This window comes from Trichosurus vulpecula, chromosome 1 (assembly GCF_011100635.1).
Source record: "Trichosurus vulpecula isolate mTriVul1 chromosome 1, mTriVul1.pri, whole genome shotgun sequence".
NCBI classification, from domain to species: Eukaryota; Metazoa; Chordata; class Mammalia; order Diprotodontia; family Phalangeridae; genus Trichosurus; species Trichosurus vulpecula.
The window spans coordinates 400538446-400562775 of record NC_050573.1 but is presented as its reverse complement, the minus strand read 5'-3'; the positions used below and the strand labels follow the sequence as shown (position 1 = coordinate 400562775).

Genomic DNA, 24330 nt, shown 5'->3' with positions numbered 1-24330 from the left:
TCTTCTTTCCCAAAAACTTGTTCATAGCATCCTCCTGGTCACTAGGGAGTGTCTCAGAAAAGGGCCAAGACCTCAAGTTCCACTATCCCTTGTCCTGCAACCCCTCCCCTGGGATGCTCTGCTATCCAATGTCCTGAAAGTTTCAGAAAAAAAATCCAACCTTTTGTGGTTTCCTACACAGCTGTTCCAGAGTCGTCTTGTGGTCAGGAAGGTTGGGCCACAAAACAGGTTTAATTCTGAAATAACAAAATGTTTATAATAAAAGAGGCAGTAGATGCAATGTGGCACAGTGGCTCTATTTCCTACTGGATCAAAATTCATAAGAGGTGTAGTGGATAGAAGGCCAGTTTTAGAAATGGATATCTGGGTTCAAGCCTTCCCTCTGATAGCCCAACAGACCATGGCAAGTTACCTAATAATAATAGTTAATTTTATATAGTGCTTTAAGGTTTATGTAGTGCTTTACAAATATCTCATTTTATCCTCACAACAACTCTGGGAGGTAGGTGCTATTATTAACCCCACATTTCAGATGAGGAAACAAACAACCAGAAATAATGTGACCTGCCCAGGGTCACACAACTAATAAACGTCGTAGGCTGGATTTGAACTCAGGTCTTTCTGACTGTGAGCCCAGTGCTCTTCCCACTGCATTACCAAACTGCCTCCCAGACAATCCTCTAAGATAAAATGAGAATTGGATCTAGTGTTGGAAGAAGCCTCCACATTGGGATTTCCCTACATCAATGAAATCCCAGATCTGGACCAAATCGATAAAAGTATTTATGAGATTTGGGGTCTGTAATTAACTAATTGTGGGATTATGTATAAGTCTTCACTTCCCTTGGCTTCAATTTTACCTTCTGTAAAATAAGGGGGTCTGATTATATAATCTACAGGCTCCTCTCCTGACTCCCAACTTTCTCTAACATGTCACAGAAGCCTCTTTACCTTCCCTTATGGATGTGACTTGTCACCCTGGAAGTGTAGTCCAGCCCTGCAGCCTCTTCCTCCCAGAACCTCCACTTGAAGACAGTTGTCTAGACCAGCCATGTCTTCATTTCTCTTCAGGGTCCATTCCTGACTCTCTGTAATTTCTCTCCCACACACCTTTAGGGCTATCTTTTCCTCTGCTCTCTTCTGCCTTTTCATCTTCTTCTGTGCTATCTTCCCCTATTAGAATATAAACTCCACGAAGGTAGGAATTGTCTTCCTGTTTGTATTTGTATTTTCAGCACTTAGCACAGTGCCTGCCACATATAAATGTTTACTAAATGTTGACTGACTGACCAAATGATCTCTAACCAAATGATCCAGCTTTATCATCCTATGGTGCTAGGTCACATGGTGGAAACAGTGTTAACCTTGGTGCTGAATTTGCTAGGCATAAATTTGCAAAAAGGAAACTCTGGACCATTGTGAAAGAGACTCTTAGTGAGGGAGCAAAGCTGAACACCAACACAATATTTTTGATGCAGACATGGAACCTGAAGTTGGCCCAATGGACCACCTAGAAATAATTGTCAGGTTATTCAAGGAGATAACTTTGAGTGCTCCTCTTTCTTGGACTCCAAACTGTGTCTTGCTTATTGTTTTTGACTTCTTAAGAAATGACTTAGGGGACACACGTCACACAGTGGAAAGGTTCCTGGATTTGGAGTTTGGATTAGAGGACCTGGGTTCAAGCCTACCTCCCTTACCCTCTTTGGTCTCTTGATTTCCTTCCCTGTAAAAAGAGGGAGTTTGGCTAAATTAACTCTAAGGTGTTTTATAGCTCTTGATCATCCAGAAAAATGTCACTGGGACTGAGAATTAGCTGAGAATGAGCAGGGACAGTTGGCTTTTCAATTCCTACAATGCCTTACTACAATCCCTCTGAATGAGAAAAGGACCTTACCTTTTATCCCACAGCAAACAGATCACAACAATCCCCAGGATCCCAGAGAAGCAGCTCAGAGTGATGATGATGGGCGTGACATAGTCCAGCTCCTCTGGAAACCAAGGACAAGGCTATGATTATTTATCCTTTTATCAATATCCTCAGCCTGCTATGGCTTCAGTTACTTGGCAAGTCCATTTTTTTCTTCAGAGTGGTTCTGTGACTTGGAAAATAATTCATGCAGCAATAACATTATTGAGATAAACTTATTCTGAAAGATTTTATAACTATGATTAATGAAATGATAAACCACGAGACCTGAAGACTGAAGATGAAATGGGACATTCACTTCCTGCCAGAGCAAGGATGGATTTAAAATGGAGAGAGAGAGAGAGAGAGAGAGAGAGAGAGAGAGAGAGAGAGAGAGAGAGAGAGAAACCTTGTCAGATATGGCCAATGTGGAAATTTGTTTTATGCAAGTATGTATTAAAGGCTTTGTTTTTCATTTAAAATAATTCACTGAATGGAGGGATAGTGAGAGAGACATTAATAAAAGAAAAAGATAAGTATTTGAATATGAATTTGAGTAGCAGTGTAGCAATGTCCTTAAAGATAACATGTTTGGGAAACTACACCCCCCAAAAGTCCATCAAACACATCATCATCACCATCATCATCACCACCACCATCACTATCCTAATCATTATTGTTATCATCATCACCATTATTACTATTATTTTATAAATATCTATTATGTTACATTATTTTATTCTATGTTTAGGATTGATTTGTATGTTAATAAAATTGTAATGCTTTTTTTTAAACAAAAAAGGGTCCTGTAGCCACAGGCCCGAGATTAAGTGATTTTCTGAATGTTTTGGGGAATTGTTGCTCCATCAAATAGCATTAATTTGAGTGGTGGAGTTAAAACGACTTGCAAGACCAAATATGAACAATCATCAAAGATGTCCCCCACTTCACCCACAATAGGCAGATAATTATTGAGCAAAGAACCTTCCTGGGAGTGAGGACAAGCTGTGAGCTGATTATAAAGATTCAGATAGTCTAATCTAATTCAACGAGCATTTATTAGTGCCTCCTACATTCAAGGCACTGTGCCGGCTACTTAGGAAACTGTAATGGTAATTTAAATTTGAAAATCTTTCCCACCTATTAATAGGCCCACATGACCTGCTCATATCACAGGAAGCCTAAGTCACATGTGGTGGGAGGGGCTTCCTGAATGAGAGGAACAGGAAAGGGTGGAGGAGGAAATGCGCAGAGCAGTTAGAGCTGAGGGAGAGAGCAGATGCAGGTGAGCTAGCTGTGCTGTGAGTGTGTTTGTGGGAAGGCCCCAGTGGGGGGGGGGAGGAGGAAGGTTATGGGATGGTGAGGCTCCATGTTGTGATGTTGTGTTTTATGTTCCTTGCTGTTATAATAAGGTGGACTTACTGGTTTTGGGATTTGCTTGCTGCTTGGATGGATTGGATTTATTGGTTATGGGATCTGGTCCTCTGGTGTCTGAATAAATGTTTTACTTCTTCTACTTTCTATATGGAGAGTCTCATATTCTGTGACGCAGAACTACATAGGCATATTCACAATTATCATCGACATTGTCTTTATTTCCTTGCTGATACAAAGGCAAAATGAACAATCATCTTTGCCCTCAAGGAGCTTATATTCTACTGGGGTGGTTTAACATGCAAAATGATTAATGCATGTTGTCTTTCCCAGTAGAATGTGAGCTCCTTCAGGGTAGGATTTTTTTTTTTTGCTTTCGCTTTGTATCCCTAGTGTTGATCAGTGCCTATGTTCACCGGTGACTGAGAAAGGAAAGAATGCCAATATTGGGGTGGGGAATCACAAAAGGCTACTCCTGGGAGAAATATGTGAACTGAACTTCAAAGGAAACTAAGGATTCTAAGAAGTAGACATGAGGAGAACTATTTAACAAGGCGAATTGAGGAGACCTAGGGAGGACAAGCTGCTGGAAAGTGGGAAAAGGAGGGTCAGAATCAGAGCTATTGGTAGCCCCTAGCATTTTCAGGACAATAAAGTCAGACACTCTCCATTTTCATTCTACACTAGGGCTCCATTCATTTTACGATCTGTGAAATGACAGACTCTCATGTTATACAACCATTAAGTAACTTTTAGGGGTTTAGAATCTTTCAGGAGTTGGTCAACTATAGTTTACAGGCTTTAATTTTTTCAATACTTCCTTTACATTTTAGCTACTTCCTTCTCATTTTCCCTAAAGAAGGTACAACAACAGCATCATTTATATGGCTCTTATATGGAACCTGGAAAATGGAATGCCCTGGTGGGGGCAGAGTAGTCCCGCCCTGCAGAAGTCACCTTCTTCTTCTTCCTCCTTCTTCTTTCCTTCTTTCTCTTCTTTCCTTCTTCTCCTCTTCTTCCTCCTCTATGCCCCATCCATCATCTATCATCCATCCATCTATCTATCTATCTAGCTATCTAATAAAACTAGCTAGCATTTATATATAGCTTTACAGGTTATCTTTATTGATTCTTACAACAACCCTTTGAGGCAGGTGCTATTATCCCCCCATTTTACAGATGAGAAAGCTGAGACAAGTTAAGTGACTTGTCCAGGGTCACATAGCTAGTAAATGTCTGAGGCAGGTTTGAACTTGGTTCTTTCTTACTTCAAGTCCGGTGCTCTTACCCACTATGCCACATAGGTACCTCAACATTGGATATGATTATCAAGTATCCATGTAAGGTGCTGTGGGTGCACAGTGCCTGGCACATAGTAGGTGCTATGTAACTGCTAACTATTATTAAAGTAGTGGTTGGATAACATAGTGGATAGAGCACTGGACTTAGAGCCAGGAAGACCTGAATTTAAATGTTGCTTCAGACATTTCAGATATCAAGTGTATCATCCTGAAGAAGTTACTTAACCTCTGTTTGCCTCATTTTCCTCAACTATAAAATGAGGCTGATAATAGCCCTATCTCTTAGAGTTGTAAGGATCAAATAAGTTAACATTTTAACTGTGCTTAGCATAGTACCTGGCACATACTAGATGCTTTAAATCCTTCCTTCTTCCCTCCCTCCTTCTCTTCCCTCTTGCCTTCTTCCCTTCTCCCTCCCTTTCTACTTTTCCTTTTCTTTACCCTCCCTTTTTATTTCCCTGTCTCTCTCCCTTCTTCTGTCTCCCTTCCTTCCTCCTCTCCCTTTTTTCCTTTTTCCCTTCCTCCTTCCATTTTTCCCTCCATCCCTCCTCCCTTCCTCCGTCCCTCCATCCTTTCCTCTTTACCCTCCCTCTTTCCCTCTCCTGTCCCTCTCCCTTCTTCTATCTCACCTCCTTCCTCCCCTCCCTCCTTCCCTTTTCCCTTCCTCCTTCCTTCCTTCCCTCTCTCCTTTCTTCCTTAAGACAGGCCACAGATATAAACATAGACACAGTCATGGCATACCTGCTTTGGGTTTCAGTGATGTCCTGAAGTAGACACTGGGGCTCCAATCACTCCAGAACCCGGCAAAAAAGTTTCCACCAGGAAGTGACCGTATTTTAACCTCATATGTTGAATTTGGTTGTAGCTTTCTTTCCAGAAGTATTACAAGAGGATAGGTTGAGTTTATGTGCTAAAGAATGAAAGATATAATTTTTGTTATTCTTGTTCATGATGAAAAAATAGGTTATACCCAAGTTTAACAAAGTACAAGGTGTTCCTAAAGTCTGGACACATAGGCAAAAGTGCATATTTTCAAGAAATGAAATGAATGAAATTTTCATCAATATTTTATTTAATTGGAATATTAACAAATAACATCTTCAATATGGCTTCCATCATTTGTGATGCAAAGGTTGATGCGCTTTACAAGATTTACGTGAACTCGATGCAATAACTCCACATTGCCGTCAACTTGAGCACATTCACTCTTTATGCGTTCAATCAAGTGTGTTGCATCTGACTTTTCATTGAGTATACCTTCTCCTTTAGCATACCCCAGAAAAAGAAGTCAAGGGGGCTAAAGTCTGTTAATAGTCCAAATATTTCAAAATATGCATCTTTGCCTCTGTGTCCAGACTTTTGGGACACCCTGTATAACAAGCCAAATTTAATTCAGTAATGTTGCATTTTTGTGGGCTTATCATTTGAAGATCAAATTCCTTGGAGGTCTCTTAACAGGTATTCGCAAGCCCATAGGTGTTATACTGGGCAGGTGGTCCTAACTCCTCACATCACATTATATAGGTGACTGTCTACTTTGTTCATGGTCAGTCCTGACCAGAGGAAAAGGAAAAGTAGATTAGATAAGAAGACCTCTGAATAGGGTCCATTTCATCCATCACTTTACTTTCTGTCTCTGAACTAAAAGAGAAGGCTGAGGAATGTGAAGGATGAACCAAAGTAGGAAATCTTTCTCCTGAAAACCATGAGCCTGATGGCAGATGATGGTGATAATTGCAAATATGTGAGGATACGAAAGGCAGATGGAGGGATGCTTTTGACTTGGAAGGTAGAAGCAATATCATTATGCCCAGAATAAAGATGCCTGGACTATTTCTTTCATTAGCCCAACAGAGGCTTTGACTTAGTGGAGACATTCAGGGACACTCTCATGTTCACTGTAGTGATATGGTCCACCTTGCTTATTGTTTGTGTGGCTACATTTTATATTATGTACTGTATTTCCCTAGTCTTTCTCCAAAATAATTTTCAATGAGGAATCTCAAAAGCCATTTCCCCAGGAGAGGGCCTGAGGCTGGGAGTTGGGGGTTGGGACAATTCTGGGAAAGGGAGGGCAGGGGAAAGGTGACCACTATTGACTGGGCCCAGGAAGTGTCTACTACTGAAGCTCAACCTATAAGCTGGTTATATTGAGGTCCAGACTAAGGAATATGGTGGGAGGGCCACAAGAGCACACAAGTAAAATTTTTAAGACATTAAAATAAATTCTGAACTAAGACACCAAATAAAATGAGCATTTTCTTATACATAACAAAACAGAAGAAGAGGATTGTACATGGAGTGAGATAATACATTTTGAACAATGAGAGAATGGAGGCAGAAGGAGAGCCTCTACTTAATTCTGAAATGGGTGAGTCAGGTTTAAGGAGGTAGGGTTATGTTGGTTGTTAGGATAAAGGGGAATAAGATCTTCCCTGCCCACTAATAGGCCTCAGGTGGAGCCCATTAAGGGAAGCTTGCTCAGGGGAAGCTTTCTTGTAGGAAGGCTTCCATACCTTTTGGTACTAAGCTAATTAGGCACTGAGTCAGGAGGGTTGGGATGCCTTCTGGCTCTGAGCCTATTAGCCAAAAGATTATATATATTCTGAGAGGTGAGCATTTGCTTTGGGGGCTTACTTACAAGAAGGACCTTGTGATTCCCTGGTTGGGACTCTGAGTGGTTGCATGTTCAGAGCTCCCTGCCTGCTCAGAGGTAAAGGCTCTCTTGATTCAGTGGTGGATGTAAAGTATATAGCAGTATTGTTTTGATTCAGGCAGTAGAGCCTGTCTGTTGGTTTTTATTTCTCTGCTTGTACGTTTTCTCATTATTTCTCTGTATTTTCTCTGTTGGCATATGTAATTAAAGAAGATCATTGACCCCTTTAAAGTTGTTTTCCTTACTAAAGCAAATAAAAGAACCTGCACTAGTAGCCATCCTGTCTATGCCAGTGTGGTTGCTGTTACAGTGGTTCAGCCCAAAGTGGATGATCTGGGAGGGGAGGGGAAGAATAGATGAAGGGAAAGTACAGACAAGTCTGAAGCCCAAGAGGAAAATTAGAAAGCCACTCCCTGCAAACCCTGGCAGTATTTATTTTCCCTTGCAATTGGAATAATGGAAGCCCTTTAAACCACTTTTTAAAAGAGTGATGAATTATTTTCAGGGTGCAGGAGTAGGAGAAGATGTGTTTGTTGCTATGCTGACCTACTGGAGTCTTTCAAGTCCTTCAGGCCAGAGGAGGGAGGTGGTATCAGCTACAGAGAGCAGAGGGAGGTGGGCAGCTAGGTAGTGCAGTGGATAGAGCTCTGGGCATGGAATAAAGAAGACTCATCTTTGTGAGTTCAAATTTGGTCTCTAGCTGTGTGACCCTGGGCAAGTCACTTAACCTCGTTTGCCTCGGTTTCCTCATCTGTTAAATATGAGCTGGAGAAGGCAATGGCAAACCACTCTAGTATCTTTGCCAAGAAAACCCCAAATGGGGTCACGAAAAGTCCGATAGGACTAACAACAACAGAGGGAGGGGTCCTGCAAGCAAAGTCTTGACATTTGCTGTGCTGCTAAGCCTTGCTCCAGTGGACCCTGGTCACTGGGGAGTTTCATCCATCATTTGGCCTGGTTTAAAGGAAGTCATTATAAATCATGACTGCATATCCTAAAGCCACACAATAGAAGAGAACTTTGATTCTCCCAGATCTCAGAGTTGGAAAGATGTGTAGTCCAACTTCTCTCCATCTGGTATCAGAGACTCCTCCATCACTTATTGAAAACCTTCCTTTGGCTCCATAGGTAACAGAAGAGAACAGTGGACTTTAAGGGACTCAGAAATGTTCAGAACTGACCTGGCCCTAATATCCCCACAGAGTCAGACTGCCTATTCATTGTGGTCAGTGGATAAAAGTGTAGCAAGAAGACACAAAATAGGAGATTTTCCCTATTAGCCACATATCTTGGATATTCAGAAGGCTTTCAAAAATGCTGTTATCTACTTACCATCCAGTTGCTTTTACTGTTTTCTTGGCGATAGGCTATATCATGGATTAACTCTTTTACATAGTCATTCCATAAGTGTGTTGTATTGAACGTGAGCACAAAGTCATTTGCTGCTTCGCGGTAAGTGATATTAATGTCAAAAGGAGCTTCAGGCTTCACTAGAAATGATAACAGAAAAGAGGTCAGTACATAGGGAAGATAGGAAGCATAAGCAAAAAAGCAACCCCTTCCTCTAGGGCTTCCCCTTCTCTGAATCCTTAATTCTCATCCCTGCCTATATTTCAGGGTCGGGTGGATCAAACGAGATTATATTTGTAAAGCACTTATCACTTTTGCCAGGCACATATTCTGGGTACAAGATATGCTTGTTCCCTTCCTCCCTTCACCTGCCTGGCCCCAAACGGAGAGCAAATCAACTCAATTTCAGTAACATTATTATATTCAATGGCAGCTAGAGTCAGATTCCTCAATATTTAAGCACCCTCAATGCTCCAAATAAGCATCACGTTGGCATGGCACAGGAGGCAGAGTGGTGTGGGGTGGATGTCTGACCTAGAGAGGAATCCAGAGACCTGGGTTCTAGTTCTGGTTCTACCACTGTGGGACCCTGGTCCAGTCATTTATACTGGCTATATTTCATGCCCTCCAAGAGCTGTAACTAGGGCAGGGCTGCCAGGTCTTAGGTCCTAGCCTCTATACTTAGAAGATACCAAAAGCACTTGCAGCCTTCAAAAAGAAAAAAACCCAGTAACAATAACAGAGCTTAGTACTTAATTAGCAAGAAGAATTAGTTTAAATAGGAAGCTAACAGAGACCTCACTTTTTTCCTCCCAGGTGAATGCCTGCCTGGCCAGCCCTGATCTGTTCTCTTTCTTCCTGCCTACCCTCCCATAAGCAACAGGCCAGGGGCAGGGGGCAGTGTCTTAGCTGGAGGACACCTTCCATATCATTCACCCAGCCACGGTTTAGGCCGTCCCAGATTGCTTGGGCTTACTCTATGGCTACTTCTGCCCAGATGCTAAAATTTTTAGGCCCCTGGCTCCTCATCTGAGGATGACATCTCAAATCATTTGAATAAATAATTTAGTGACCAAATGAGAGCCTGCTATGTTTGAGTCAGTGAGGATATGATGATGAAAAAAATAGGTTTCTGCCTCCAAGGAACTTAGAATGGAGTTAGTAGGGGGACAGGATGGATATCCAAATAACTATAATGTACAATAATAATAATAATAGATGTAGAAAGTGCAATGAAGAGGTCCAAGTGGAGTGGTTAAAGAGATTCTAGGAAGGAGACATAATTTTTAGCTTGGAGGTTCATGGAAGGCTTCAAGCCAGGTCCCTGCTCCTGCCAGGGGCAGGCAGGAGCATCCAACCAAATGCTCCCCAAAGGGAGGCAACCCCTGAACTAAGCCTGGAAAAGAGAGAGGGGCAAAGACATGGGATGAGCCTCCATCAAGATCATAAAAGATAGGTGAACTTCAGAAAAACCTGGAAAGATTTATATGAACTGATGCTGAGTGAGGTGAGCAGAACCAGAACATCGTACACACTTAGCAGACATATTGTGCGATGACTGACTTTGATAGGCTTGTCTCTTCTCAACAGTGCAAGGATCTAAGATAATTCCAAAAGACTCATGATGGAAAATGCTATCCACAAGAACTCTGGAGTCTGAATGAAGATCGAAGCATACCTTTTGCTCTCTCTCTCTCTCTGTCTCTCTCTGTTTTGTTTTGTTTCTTCTTTCTCATGGTTCATCCCATTGGTTCTAATTCTTCTTTACAACATAACTAATGTGAAGATATGTTTAATATGAATGTATATGCAGAGCCTATATCAGATTGCATGCAATCTTGGGGAGGGGGAGGTGAGGGAGGTGGAGAAAATTTAAGACTCAAAAGCTTGTGGAACTAAATGTTGAAAACTAAAAATAAATTAATTATTATTTTTAAAAAGATCATAAAAGAGGACTGTAGAAAAGCACAGTAAAGTTTCAGTAGTACAAGGGGTTGTTAGGATAGCAAGCTTCTTTCATAGTCTTCCAAGCTTGGCAGCTGAGCTGGAGAGACCAGGCTTCCTGCCCATCTCTTGCAGGGTTCCCTGTTCTGCCTCAGCCAGGAGGTCGCCCACTCACTCTAGCTGAAGGTGTGGTTGCTGCTGAGTGGGTGGCCTGCTTGTTTACAGGGCTGATCTCAAACAGAGATAGGATCCTTGGAAGGTTTGGCATCTGACCAAACGTAGAGGTACAGAGAAAAGCGATTAGGTGCAAACTTATCTCCTGTGGCAGCTGAGCCTGCTTCTCTCCTGTTGTGAAGGTTCAGTAGAATCAATTCTACGTGATTGGGTGAGGAAAGCTATTATAACATATGCAAATGACCGCTGTGGCCTCTGAGACAATGCATCCGTACTAAAACACCACTCACGTGGGCAAACACATTAATAGTAATTAGAAAAGCAAAGTAAGGAGGGAGATGCGGACAAACATAGAAACCATAGAGGGAGTAATAATCTTTACTCCTGACTCCATTGCTGGTAGACCACTCCTTTCCTCCAATCCAAATCCTTCTCTACTTTCAAGATCCACTAAAAATCTCAGCACCTAAGCCCATTCCCCAAGGCCTTTCCCCCTCCCTATTCCTCTCCCTTTCCCCCACTTCAGGAATTCCTTCCATTTAATGGCTCCCCTTTGCCCACAGAATCAAGTCCATTTTTTGGGGGGGGAGAGGCAATTTCCCCCCCAAGTGTCTGAGGCCACATTTGAACTCAGGTCCTCCTGACTCCAGGACTGCCCCACCTTCAAGATCTCCTGCAATCTGGTCCCAGACAATTTGATGAATTCAGTTCAACTAAATTCAACAAACATGAATTGCTTAACTGAGTTAGGCTGCTGAGGACCCAAAGATAAAAATAACACCAACCTGGATCTCGAGACATTCTACTCTGAAGGGTGTAACACACACACACACACACATGCGTGCGCACACATGCATGCACACACACATACGCACACACACACATGCACACACACATACGCACACACACACATGCACACACACATACGCACACACACACATGCACACACACATGCACACACACATACGCACACACACGCATGCACACACACATACGCACACACACACACAATATAAAAGTTGAAGGAGTGAAAAGGAGAGATCCAAGGTGCCTAAGAATATTTGAGGAGGGAGAGATCATTCTCAGCTGAGGAAATCAAGGAAGGATTCATGGAGGAGACTGCTTCCCGTTAGTAAAATGTTAGCTTCTTGAGGGTGGGGATTTTCAGATTTTGTCTTTTTTTCCCCCAGGGCTTAGTACGGTGCTTGGCATACACTGATAGATGCTTGTTGAATTGAATCACAAGAGAGTAAATAAGAAGGCAGATATTTAAATAAGTTCCCTGACTCCAGAGGCATCTTTCTATTATACCAAGTTAAAGCATTAAATAAATATTAAATAAAACAAATTTATTATTATTTGACTCTGTCAACACAGCGATGTGCATCAATAAGCAACTAGCTGTTTGTCTGAACCAGTTGGTTACCAAGTAGTTATTAATATGTATTAAAAGTTAATAATGATTGTTCATTAACTAGCCAAGTCAATCAAAGTGGTTAAATTAGAGGGGCATCAAGGCATAGACTTAGAAGAATAGGCTTCCAACCGAAGGAGATTAAAATTACCAAGTAGTTTTATTCATTATCTCATTCTAGCTTCATTACAGCCCCGTGAGATAGGTACTAAGGGTCTTGGTATTTTCACTTATAATTGAAGAAATGGAGGTTCAGAGAGCAAGTAAATAGCAAAGCTAGGGCTTGAATCTCGTCGGTTTCCTTGTAGCATGCTAAGTAACAAAAACAGAAAATACTCTAAGAAGAATAAAGGAAAATGGAGAGTGAGGAACTCTGTGAGTGGTAGAAGCAGAAAAGTCTATTCTTTTTTTAAATAAAAATATTATTTAACTTTAAAAAAAAATTGAATTCCAAATTCTCTCCCTCCCTTCCATTCCCTTCCCAACCCATTAAGCAGACAAGCAATGTATCTGTTATGCATGTGAAATTACGCAAAAATATTAGCCATTTTTTAAAAAAACAAGAAAAATAAAGTGAGGAAATTATACTTCAATTTGAACAAAGTCCATACTAAAGGTCATAAAGTGTCACTCCTCCTGCCCTCTTTCTCCTGAAGTACATCGCCTCCATCATCACCTCCTCAGAAGTGTTTTTCCCAGTTCTTTGTGAAAAATCTAAACTCTTAATATAAACTGCTTTCACAATTAGTCATCTCAGCACATTGTAAAGGGACTGTGCCTTGTAACAGACATTATCTCCAGAAATTTAAACAACCACAACCTTGTCCCTTCCCATTGGGTAAGGTCTTACCTATTCTGGTTATCTTCAGTGTTTTGCAATGCACCTTACTTTTTCCAAGTATCACGCATATCTCACAAGCACTAATCAGCGAAAATGATCTTGTTTTCATAAAATAATCCTTTTCTCTTTTCTTCATCATCTCACATTGTCTGTTGGACATAAATGCACCACTGTGGAATGAGATACAGAGCCAGTATAAACCTAGGAATTCTTGTTAACAATTATGATCAGTAGATCTGATGCTGTCCCCTCGTGGCACCCACCCCTCTACCAGGATTTAGGTGTTAGAAAACTAAAGGTGAGTCCTCTGTCCCTCAGCTTCCTAGGTTTGAATATAAACCCAGCCAAACAACCTTGGCAGACAGGAGGGCCAGGGCAAACCAAGGGTGGGTTTGGTGCCCACAAATGACTCAGTGACATTTAAAAAAAATAGGCTGTGATCACTCCCCATAGAATTTTTTTGCATTAAAAATATTTTATTCATGACTTTTATATGACTAATTCTCTGATGAAACCCCCACCCTTATAGAACCCTCCCTTGTAAATAAAGAAAACAGTACAATCAAGTGAGACAGTGACTTTTTCTAACAGAGTATCCCCTATTCTGCATCAATAGTTCCCAACCAACACCAGGAAGAGGGAGGGATAACATTATTTTTAAAGGAAAATGATGCTCTCCTGGGATTAGAGATAAAGAAAGGGGTGGAACAAAGTGGAAATTACATGAGGGACACTTTCTTTCCTCCTTTACAGAAAAATGCATATCTTCAATTGTTGGATTTGGGTTCTGGGTATGACTGAATGGTTTTACATATACTCTTCTCATTTTCTTGGTATAATCAAGTTGGAATATTATGCATTGTTCCTGGATCTTCTGAGAACTGCCTGTCTACCACCTATGAGGTGGCTGAAGACTGGGAATTAATTCTGAGGTAAATCTGCCATATTCATATGCAAAATCCCCCACTATCAAACCACTGTGACACAAGCTTAGAAATAATTAAATGTATTTACTTGTAGGGAATTACTTAAAATCACCCCAATGCACTAGTTTAAAAAATCATTATATATAGTTTATCAATAGAAATTTATACAAAATAAGGCAACAGCGGTCAAATCCTATATAATCTCAGTGTAAAAAAATTTGCTAAGTATATTCATTTTATTGTCGCTACGTCTTGGGATTTTGAAACTCCAAGCAAAAGCCCTAGGCCTTTTTATGCTCACGTATAGTTGTCTTGACTAAGGTCATTTTGAAATGCTGCTACCACACCTACTTCAAAAGTGGGGGTTCCCATTTTGCCATCCCTCATCAATCCCCTTATCCTTGCAGGGTAACCCTTTGAGAGTATTTAATTTCCACTCTTCTTGCTACATTTACCATCCAAATAGTTCAGTTGTAGCATACTTTTGACATGGAGCCTGGCTGCCTAAGTTCTAGGAAGTGTAGTTTGAAGAAGGCGAAATTGTCATTTTCCTGTTCTGGAAGAAGTTCCTGGAGACAGGATGGAGAATTTGAGCTCAGTTCTTCCTGGGCTGCTGAAGAGGAAGGGGCAACCTTACTCTGAAGGAGACTGCAGTGGCATCGAGCAGCACAGATGATGAGGAGAAAGTTGCTGTGGGAGAAAGGAGCACCAGATGCCTAGTGCCTTCATCCATCAAGGTAGATGGCACAAAAGGGACAGGTGGGATCAGTGAGGGGAGCTTTGGTATATTTCTCCCTGGCCAAGAAGCGAGGCAGCCAGCCGGTGTGGTGCTTGTTATTTATTCCTTCCTTTCATGTTTTATACCCAGATGAAATTCCCTGATACCCTGGACTCCTTCACATGACAACACCCTGTTAGCATTTCCATGAAGCTCTGTCAAGGTTTAACTGGCGTAGCCCAACCTAGCCCAAATATTCCTCATGATTCTCTCTCATTGTCTCAGGTGTCTGGAAAGATAGATTTTAAGCTTTTACAGGACAAATTTTGGCTGTTTGGAAACGATCTCACATTTTAGTGTTGCTGCTATAGAACTGGTTGCTCTTCCCCACTTCTCCCACATTTCATTTGAAATCATGTCTTCACAGAATCTATCAATGACCTTTGGTGAATTAGACCTGTAATATTTTTAGTCCAAAGGGATGAACCTGGATCAATGTTGTTTTTTATCCCTTCAATTCATTTGAATATTGGCCTAGTTTAATAAACTAAGAACAGTGGTGCAATAAGATATTTGCCAGATCATGTTTATGATGGAAATTGACTTTAGTGATTTAATGAATTTGAAGCTTATGGTGTATTCGAAGATAGCAGCCACACTGTTGTGGCTCTCTGCCTCTTGAGTGGATCTGATTCCACATGCTCTATGTACACCTGATAGATGTGTGGATCTTCCTAAAGAGGTTTGGAGTGCTGGAACCCCAAGAATGCCAAGGCAGAGTTGCCTGGAATGAATTTACACACTCAAGCCTTCTTTCAGTCAAATGGCAAGGTTTATTGTAGCACCAATAGTAGTGGGCAAAGTTCCTTTGGGGAGCTTGCAACTTAATTGGGGTGAATCTAAAACTTATATGGAAAAGGGGCAGGGAAAGGAATGTTAAGGGTGCTGATTAAGTAGTGCAAGGGGTCCAGGTGTCATTGGCAGCAGGCCTCAGTGACCTATGGATGGGAAAATTCAGGGAGTCAGTAGAGACAACTTTGTTGATACCAGACACAGAGAGAGAAAGGACAGTTTTTTTTTTGTTTAGCTGCCATAGGCATGGACCTTGGGCACGTGCCAGTGACAAGATCCTTAGTCAGGCACCCTGGGAAAGAGTCCTTGGGCCAGTGCCCTGCACTGATAACTTTTATCTGAGGAATTAACAGGGTCAACTCTGTTTGTGTCTGTAACAAGGAGGGAATTTTCTCACAAGGTGTGTGTGGTGGGGGTGGGGGGGTTACTTAGACACGATCTTAGGGCTTTTTAGGGTCCAGGTCCACCACCCCATCATTCCCACCAAAATGGTTTCTTTTAAAAGCACCTTAATCCACCTACTGGTTAATGCCAATTACTACAGAGTCAGGTTTTCATATCATTTCCCAGAACCATTGGGGTCTAGCATCCTCATAAGTAGCTAGGTGTCTCAGTGGAGAGAGTGCTGCATCTGGAGTCAGGAAGACCTGAGTTCAAATCCAGCCTCAGACACTAGCTGTGTGACGCTGGGTAAAATACTTAACCTCTGTTTCAATTTCCTCATCTGCAAAATAGGGATAACAATAAGCACCTACCTTTCACGGTTATTGAGAAATTAAGATGAGACAATTGTAAAGCACTTTAGAAACCTTAAAGCATTATAGAAATATTGGTTGCTATTGCTACTACTACTACTACTACTACTACTACTACTACTACTACTACTACTACTTCTCTACTACTACTACTATATTACTACTACTACACTACTACTACTATACTACTACACTACTACTAGTACTTCTCTACTACTATACTACTACTACTACTATACTGCTTCTACACTACTACTACTATACTACTACTACACTGCTACTACTACTACTACTTCTCTACTACTACTATACTACTACACTACTACTACTACTACTACTTCTCTACTACTACTATACTACTACTACACTACTACTACTACTTCTCTACTACTACTATACTACTACTATACTACTATACTACTACTACACTGCTACTACTACTACTACTTCTCTACTACTACTATACTACTACTACTATACTACTACACTACTACTACTACTACTTCTCTACTACTACTATACTACTACACTACTACTAGTACTTCTCTACTACTATACTACTACTACTATACTGCTTCTACACTACTACTACTATACTACTATACTACTACTACACTGCTACTACTACTACTACTACTTCTCTACTACTACTATACTACTACTACTATACTACTACACTACTACTACTACTTCTCTACTACTACTATACTACTACTACTTCTCTACTACTACTATACTACTACTACACTACTACTACACTACTACTACTACTTCTCTACTACTACTATACTACTACTACTTCTATACTACTACTATACTACTACTACTACTATACTGCTACTACACTACTACTACTATACTACTACTACACTACTACTACACTACACTACTACTACTACTTCTCTACTACTACTATACTACTACTACACTACTATTACTATACTACTACACTACTACTACTATACTACTACACTACTACTACTATACTACTACACTACAACTACTACTACTATACTACTACTACACTACTACTACTTCTCTACTACTACTATACTACTACTACTACTATACTGCTACTACACTACTACTATACTACTACACTACTACTACTACTATACTACTACTACTTCTCTACTACTACTACTACTACTATTATGACTACTACTACTACATTACTACTACTACTTCTCTACTACTACTATACTACTACTACAACTACTACTACTACTACACTGCTACTACACTACACTACTACTACTACACTACTACTACTACTACTTCTCTACTACTACTATTATACTACTACTACTACTATACTGCTACTATACTACTACCACTACTACACTACTACTACTACTACTACTACTTCTCTACTACTACACTAGTACTACTACTTCTCTACTACTACTACTACTACTACTACACTAGTACTACTACTATACTACTACTACTATGACTATACTACTACTATACTGATACTACACTACTACTACTATACTACTACCACTACCACACTACTACTACTATACTACTACACTACTACTAGTACTTCTCTACTACTACTATATTACTACTACTACTACTACTACTACTACTATACTACTACTACTACTATGACTACGACTACTATACTACTACTATACTACTACTACTACTATACTACTACTACAACACTATTCTACTACTACTACTATACTACTACTACACTAGCACTACATTACCACTACTATGCTGCTACTACTACTACTACTACATTATTATACTACTACTACTGTACTACTACTACTACCACTACTACTACTACTACACTACTACTATACTACTACTACTATTATTGTACTACTACTATTATTGTACTACTACTACTACTACTACTACTACCACCACCACTACACTACTACTACACTACTACTACTACACTACTACTACTATACTACACTACTACTACTATACTACTGCTACACTAGTACTACACTACCACTACTATGCTACTACTACTATTATTTGTACTATATAATATTTATATTATATATGATACAGTATATTATTTATATTATATATTATTATATTATATTATTTATATAGTAACTTATTATTTATTATATATTATTATATATTATCAATATATTAATATACAATTTAGATATTAATGACAGCCAAAAGATACTTTGATAAAGCAAGTTGCCTTCCTACTGAACTAACAGTACCTCCCAACTATACTATCTCATGTCATCTTTACAACTTTGTTGAGGTGACAATAAATCATTTCTTCAGACAATGAAACAGGCTGAAAAAGGTGAAGAGCTGGGGTGGGTTCCTCAAGTGCAGCCCTTTGACTGAATGCAAACTTCACAGAACAAATCCCAAAGCCCCATTTAGTTTGTCGTATAATGGAAAGAACATGAATCCAGAGACCTGGGGCCCTGCTCTGTCTCCTCCTACCTGTGTGACCTTGGCAAGTCTCTTCACCAGGGGAGGGGAACCTGTGGCCGCAAGGCCACATGTGGTCCTCTAGGTCCTCAAGTGTGGCCCTTTGACTGAATCCAAACTTCACAAAACAAATCTTTGTTCTGTAAAACTTCGACTCAGTCAAAAGGTGGCACCCAAGGACCTAGAAGGCCACATGTGGCCTCGAGGCCACAGGTTCCCCACCCCTGGTGAAGAGACTTGCCAAGGTCACACAGGTAGGAGGAGACAGAGCAGGGCACCAGGTCTCTGGATTCATGTTCTTTCCATTATACCACAAACTAAATGGAACTTTTTTGTTGTCGTTCTTCTCTTTGCTGCTCGTCTCCTAGTACTCATGAGAACCACGATCCCAGCTCTGCCCGTGGCTGTGTGTACATTTAATTCATTTAAGCAGATATTCATTAAGCATCTACTATGGGCAAGGCGCTGTGTTAGGAACACGAAAGCCACTGCGGTCTGTGGTCCATGCAAAGCAATATGGCGAGAGGGCAGCCAAAGAATCTGACTCAATTGGTTTTTTTTTTTCTTTTCTGAAATTGTTTCTAGGTAGTTTTCCCTTAATTCACTTCAGCTAGGGTTTGTGATTGAGGTTCTATAATTTGGACTTTCAGAATCATTGAAATCTATTCCATTTTTCATCTTGGTCGCTCATTCTATAGGTAGGAGTTGATAGGTAGAGAGGAATTGGTATTTCTCGCTTGGGGAAATGAAGGGTTTTAATAAGGATTTCATAAAGATGCTCTAGGTATTTGGGTATATTGTGAAAGAAACAGGTAAGGAATGTCCCCCTCTTCTTATGGCCAAGTATATAGTTGTGATATAGAAATCCTAGGCTTCATTCATACCTGGGTTACCTAAATATACAGCACGGTTGAGATAGGGCTGATTTGGCATTATCGGGGTGCTTTGGCAGTTGGCTTACTGAAGAAAATGGACTAGATGCAGCCTGTGGCACAATGAATAGAGCACTAGACCTCAACTCAGGAAGACCTGAGTTCAAATACATCCTCAGATACTAGCTTTGTGGTTCTGAGCAAGTCGCTTAACCTCTGCCTCAGTTTCCTCATCTGAAAAGGAGGGGATAACAATAGCACTATATCCCATTGACTGTATATCTTGTTTCCCAGTTGCATGTAAAAACAATTTTTAACATTTGTTTTTAAAACTTTGAGTTCCAAATACTCTCCCTTCTTCCCTCCCCACCCACCCTCCTTGGGAAGGCAAACAATTCCATATTGGTTTTTACATGCCCTTTCACATGCTTTCCTAGCATCTAGGATCTAATATTAAGCTAAGGAGGAAACAGGAGCTCTAGCACTACCAAGGAGAGAGTGTGAAGATGAACTAAGGATCTGTGTGTTTATGATCGCACAAAATGTGTGTGTGTGTGCATGCAGGCATGTATATGTGTGTGTGTGTGTGTGTGTGTGTCCAGTAACAAGCATTCTAAGGCCATTTAGGGTGTTCATGAAATGACAAAATTGGATAATTCTGGCATCAATATAAGAAGTCTTTTTTATCCCCCCAGGAGCATGACCCACAGAAGTACTAATAGAGGCTTTGAAACTTCTATCCTCCCCCGCTCCAAACAAAAACAAAAAACCACAGTAGTTTCTCACCATATCTGGAGCCCCAAACTGGTGCTGTTGAGTGACGAGTCATTGAAGGAACAAGTCAGAGTGTGCTGCTGGCCATGGACTTGCAATTGGCTATAGCAAGTGAACTCATAGTCATCTTGTTCCTCATCTTCAAATCCGTCTAGAGAACAACACAGAGATTATAGTCAAGCAGGAGATTTCGTTAATTTGAAATGTGGTATCTAGCAGTGAGTAGACTTTTGGTTTAAGATATTTTTGGGGGGGTACCAAAGGGTAAAGTTGGGTTTTGTTTATAAAACAATAAAAATAATCATGAATGGGGTGGCGTCAGGGAAAAGAGGGATGAGGTTAAAAAATGATCTAGCATGTGCCCAGACATAATTTCATGATTTAAAAAACACCATATGCTCTCTTCAGTTATTGTATCTAATTTGTGTCATATTTATTTATGAACATGCCATCGATTACTTAGAGTAAATAGCAAAGTCTTAGAGGGAAGGGATTGTTGTCTTTATCATCGTATCTCCAACCATTCTTAGCATAGCATCTCACACGTGGTATTTCTACAGGATCATAGGGTTAGAGATATAAGGGAACTTGGAGGTCATCTTGACCACCCTCCTCTATCACACAGATGGGAAACTGAGTCTCAGAGATGTGAGGCGACTTTCTTAAGGTTACACAGGTACCAAGCAGCAGAGCCAGGGTTCAAGCCCTGATTGTCTGGTGATACATCCAGCATTCTGTCCAGTACTCCATACTATGTCTTAGCCATTCAACAAATCAAAAAAAAAGTTTGCTGAATGGATGGAAAAAGTAAAAAATAGACATTGTGCAATGACTGAATGCATTTCTTCATTCAGACTGAGTTTAGCTTTGCCACTTGAATGCATTAAAAAAACATTTCTTAAGTACTTTCAATGAGCCAAGTGCTGTGGATGAAATCAGAAAAACCAAAAGGCAGTCTCTGCTCTCAAGGGGCTCGTGCCATAATTGAGGAAGATGATAAATGAAATAAAGTTCAGCTTATCCTCTTGGGGACTCGTTTTCCTGTTCTGTAAAATGGTAGATAAAACAACTTCTAGGGTCCCTGCCAATACCTGAATTCTCTGTGATCCCTTAGTTGATCTATTTGCAGAGATAATGTATACCAGTGCTTTTGTTCTTAACCTTCAACATGAATTTAATATTAATTTTAATTTTCCTTTTTTTTTCTTATTAGGGGAGAAGAGCCAACAAGCCTAATAACATAATAGGAATAGAATGGGTATTTATTAAGAGCCTACTCTGTACCAGGTACTGTGCTAAATATTTTACAAATACCATCTTATTTTATTTATTTCCACAACAACCCTGTGAGGTAGGTGCTTTCGTTGTTTCCACTTTATCGTTGAAGGAACTGAGGCAAACGGGTTAAATGACTTGTTCAGGGTCACATAGCTAATAAGTTTCTGAGGCTGGATTTGAACTCAAGTCTTTCTGACTCCAGGCCCAGTACTCTATTCACTGTGCCACCTAGCTGCCTCTAATAAGAACAAGGGTATGTAATAATTAATAATAGACATAATGATAGCTAACATTTATGTAGTACTGACTATTTGCCGGATACTGTGCTAAGCACTTTATAATTATTATCTCATTTATCCCCTCAACGGCAATGTGAGGTAGGTGAAATTATTACCCCCTTTTTATAGATGAGGAAACTGAAGTGGACAGAGAGGTTAAGTGACTTTCCCAAGGTCACACATCTGTTAAGTGTCTGAGGCTGGATTTGAACTCAAGCCCAGTATGTACTAGACATTGTACTTACCTAGCAGCCTCTAATAATTAAACAGTTGGCTTTTATGTAGTGCTTTAAAGGTTTGCAAAATGCTTTCATAAATTATCTCATTTTATTCTCATAACAATCTTATAAGTGCTACAGATCCCTATTTCACAGGTGAGGAAACTGAGGCTGAAAGGTTAAGCGTTTCTGAGGTGGTATTTGGACTATGCTTGTTATCACAGATCCAGACTCTTGTGTCAATGGATCACTTTTCCTACCCACTTGCTAAGGGATCTTAGCTAAGATGCACAACTCCACTGACCAATGGTATTGCGATAATTTGTTTCAGGGACCTACTGGGATGATGAAAAGATCCTAGGTTTAGAATGGGAAGGCCTTGAGTCTATGTCATATGAGAATTAACTTTAAGGAACAGGAGATACTTAGCCTAGAGATGAGAAGACTTTGGGGGGACATGATAACTGTCTTTAAGTATCTGAAAGGTGGTTCTATTGAAGATATATATATATATATATATATATGACTAATTTTGTTTGGCTCCAACAGGTGGAACCAAGGGGAATAGGTGAAAGCCACAAAGAAGCAAATTTAAATTTGATGACAGGAAAAATTTCCTAATGCTTAGAGCTGCCCAATTGGCTCCCTCAAGAGGTGGCAGGTTCTCCCTCCTTGAAAGTCTTCAAGTACTGGTTGGATGACCATTGGTTGGGTATGTTAGAAAATCTTGTGGGGGTCTCTACTTGGGTATAGGGTGGACTAAGTGATTTCTCAGTTGCCTTTCAACTTTAATATTCTGTGTTGGTCCCATGAAGGCATAATTTCTGTGTAAGACATTCTCTAGGAAGTTAAGAATGATCACACTGCATCTAATCCATAGACCATTCAGCCCAGGGCTATAATTTCCAATGGAGGGCCAAGGGACATGAATTCTTCCTTTCCCTGACGTAAGCCTTAAAAAACAGGCATATTCAAGCCTCTATTAACCACTGTTTCCGGCTAATTAGTTAGTCACAGCTATTTGATTTGACTTCTATTGGATATTTGTACTACATCTTAGGATAAGGAGGATTTTTTAAAATATTTCTTAACCACTATGTGAAGCAGCTTTTTCCCTTATTTGTTTTCCTTTACCTTGTTCAAGTTTCAAAGGGTACAAATGTAGGTTGACCTGAACCATACTTCATGAATTTATAAAATCAATATCTCCCTCCTCATACTTTGCTTTCCCAGACAGAAAAGATTTCCTCTTCTCCCTCCCTCTCCCCTTCCTCCTTCTCCTTCTCCTCCTCCCCCTCATTTCTTAATTCTTCTTCCTCTTTTTCCTCCTCCTCCTCCTCATTTCTTCATTCTTCTTCTTCTTCCTTCTCCTTGTCCTCCTCCTCCTTCTTCCTCCTCCTCCTCTTCTTCCTCCTTTCCTTATTTTTGGCCCTAGCATTTCTTTTCCCATCATTCTATCACCTCCTCTTTGGACCTTCTATAGTTCTGTCATGCATAATCATTATAACCTGTCTTGTTAATCCTCAAAGGAAGATAGGCTATGGGACAAATTTGGGGGAAGGCTGGGGTTCACCAGGTGGTTTAGACCTGTGATTTCATTGACATGAGGGAACTTCTGGTGTGGAGACTCCTCTCTCCTCTTACTGATACACATCAACTACTTCCCTGTATTTTATGGTCTTAGTTGCCTAGAGCATTGAGAAGTGACTTGCCCATGGTTCCATAGCTCCATCAAAAATGAAACTTGAACCCAGGTCTTCCAAGACCTGCCCTCTGTCTGCCCTCTCCCCATGGGTTAGATTAAGTCCCTCTAAATGTATCAAACTCAGAGCAATACAAGATTAGTCTGGCATTATAAAGATGTTCCACGGAGCTTAGTTTGCTTCAATGTATCAGCTACACCGTGTGTACAGAGTCTACCATCCTTTCATTAAAGCGCTTGTTTTTAGAAGCAATTTCTTCACGGTTACCTTACATCTTGGTTCTGGCACATACTAGCTGTGTAACCACAGGCATGTTTCTCTATTCTGCTGAGCCTTAGTTTACCCATCTGTAAAATGGGGATAATACTCGGTACCACCTATCCAGCAGGGTTGTTGTCAGGAAGAAACTTTGTAAACCTGTAGCCGTTGTATAATGGTGAAAAGGATGCAGCAGTGTAAGATGCTGTTGGGGACCATCATCCCTGAGCTTACCGGAGTTTTCGGGTTTTTTTTTCTTTACAAACAGCATCTGGCAAGTTACTGGAATTCTCCAAGTCCAAGGA

General features: G+C 40.4%; 1 protein-coding gene across 2 annotated transcripts in view; it reads right to left on the bottom strand.

Moving 5' to 3' along the window:
• IL7R (interleukin 7 receptor) overlaps window positions 1-24330 on the bottom strand; it is a 29683-nt gene that overhangs the window by 3218 nt on the left and 2135 nt on the right. The window contains exons 2-7 of one of the 2 annotated variants that reach the window (XM_036742406.1): window positions 20303-20441; window positions 12973-13133; window positions 8573-8730; window positions 5326-5494; window positions 1898-1991; window positions 161-236 (exon numbers count right to left, since the gene is read on the bottom strand). In XM_036742406.1, the coding sequence (XP_036598301.1) occupies window positions 161-236; window positions 1898-1991; window positions 5326-5494; window positions 8573-8730; window positions 12973-13133; window positions 20303-20441 (797 nt within the window). Of the gene's footprint in view, window positions 1-160; window positions 237-1897; window positions 1992-5325; window positions 5495-8572; window positions 8731-12972; window positions 13134-20302; window positions 20442-24330 lie in introns of those variants that run through there. The other variant, XM_036742407.1, reaches the window with a different exon arrangement.